The 1,358-nt window shown below is 41.2% G+C and overlaps 1 protein-coding gene across 1 annotated transcript; it reads left to right on the forward strand.

The window, feature by feature from the left end:
* The first annotated feature begins 305 nt into the window (after positions 1–305).
* On the forward strand, positions 306–1,052 carry LOC145813053 (ribosome-inactivating protein charybdin-like). Its single transcript, XM_082908317.1, has 2 exons — positions 306–451; positions 608–1,052. Exons 1-2 carry the CDS (start codon positions 306–308, stop codon positions 1,050–1,052), a joined length of 591 nt encoding a protein of 196 aa, XP_082764443.1.
* The last annotated feature ends 306 nt before the right edge of the window (positions 1,053–1,358 follow it).

Genomic DNA, 1,358 nt, shown 5'->3' on the forward strand with positions numbered 1-1,358 from the left:
TGGTCCGACAAAAATAAAGTGAATCATACGATTCATGATTCATTATTTTAGCAAAAGATTCACGATTCGATTCGAGATTTGATAATAATGTCTGAGATAAGAAAAATGAAAATTATTTACTAATATTATTTTATTATTATTATTTTAGCTTTTAATTATTATTATTTTAGCTATTGATTTATTATTATTGACAATGACAGAATTCAACGTTGAAAATGATAATTATAAACACTCCATTGAGTTAGTATTTTTATGTTTTTCTATTGATTGATTATTATTGTCAATCGCAAAACTGAATTCAGTTAATGGCAGAATTCACAAAGGAGTTCAACGTTGGAAAGGCTAGTGGACCTTACAGGGACTTCATTGACGACTTGCGCGTTGAATTGGGAGAGACCTTTTCACACAATATTCCTGTACTTCCTGCTCAGCAAAATCCACCCACTCGATGGTTCAACATCATACTATGAACCAACAATCATTAGATCGGGATGAGGATTCGACAGGACAACCTTTACTTGGACGCCTACTAGTTGAAGAATTCTGAGGAGTGGTTGGAGTTCGGGGGTACTTCTCCTACTTCTCTATATCTAATTCTCGGATCCAGTTTCTTGGGTTACGATGGTGGATACAATGCCCTGGAATGTGTTTCCGGACAAGGTATGAATAACATAGTCCTTGGCCCGACCGCACTCACTAATACCGTAAATGATCTGGCTACCTCCACAATCTCCTACGCAGATTGCATGAGGTCACTGATCATCGTGATTCAAATGTTCTGCAAATCGATTACATTCACTCGTATCTCCAACTTTCTCGCTGTCACATTTAGCAGTAGTAGTTCTTCACTACCTTTTGATTGGATGCTGACACTAGTGCGTGGCTACGGAAACTTGTTTGCCCCATTACTGCGAGCCGATGTTGATCCCAATAATTTCTTCCGACTTTCGCAACCCAACGATATGAATATTGTGTCCGCTCTAGACGCGGTTGCCGTACTTGGCATCATGCTCAGGAGCGTCCGCGAATCATCATCAAGCCCTAAACCCTAAACCCTTAGGGTTTAGTGTTTCGGGTTTGGGGGTTAGGAGTTAGGGGGTTAGGGGTCAAAGGTTGGGGTTAGGGTTTTAGGGGTTTAGTTTCGAGTTTTTGGGTTTTGGGGGTTGGGGTTAGGGTTTTAAGGGTTTAGTTTCGAGTTTTAGGGTTTTGGGGTTTAAGGGTTAGGGGTTTGAGTGTTGGGGTTTAGGTGTTCGGTTTAGGGCTGGGGTTGAGGGGGTTGAGGGTTAGGGGTTGGGAGGTTGAGTGGTAAGGATTGGGGATTGGGGTTTAGGATTTAGGATTGATGGTCTAAGGTCTAG

The sequence above is a fragment of the Camellia sinensis genome, chromosome 15 (assembly GCF_055761805.1).
Source record: "Camellia sinensis isolate YWXY chromosome 15, ASM5576180v1, whole genome shotgun sequence".
NCBI lineage: Eukaryota > Viridiplantae > Streptophyta > Magnoliopsida > Ericales > Theaceae > Camellia > Camellia sinensis.

Coding starts and splice junctions, on each gene's coding strand:
- LOC145813053 (XM_082908317.1), top strand. CDS start 306: ATGGCAGAATTCACAAAGGAGTTCAACGTTGGAAAGGCTAGTGGACCT. Junction 452..607: donor CAAAATCCACCCACTCGATG/GTTCAACATCAT, acceptor TCTCGGATCCAG/TTTCTTGGGTTACGATGGTG.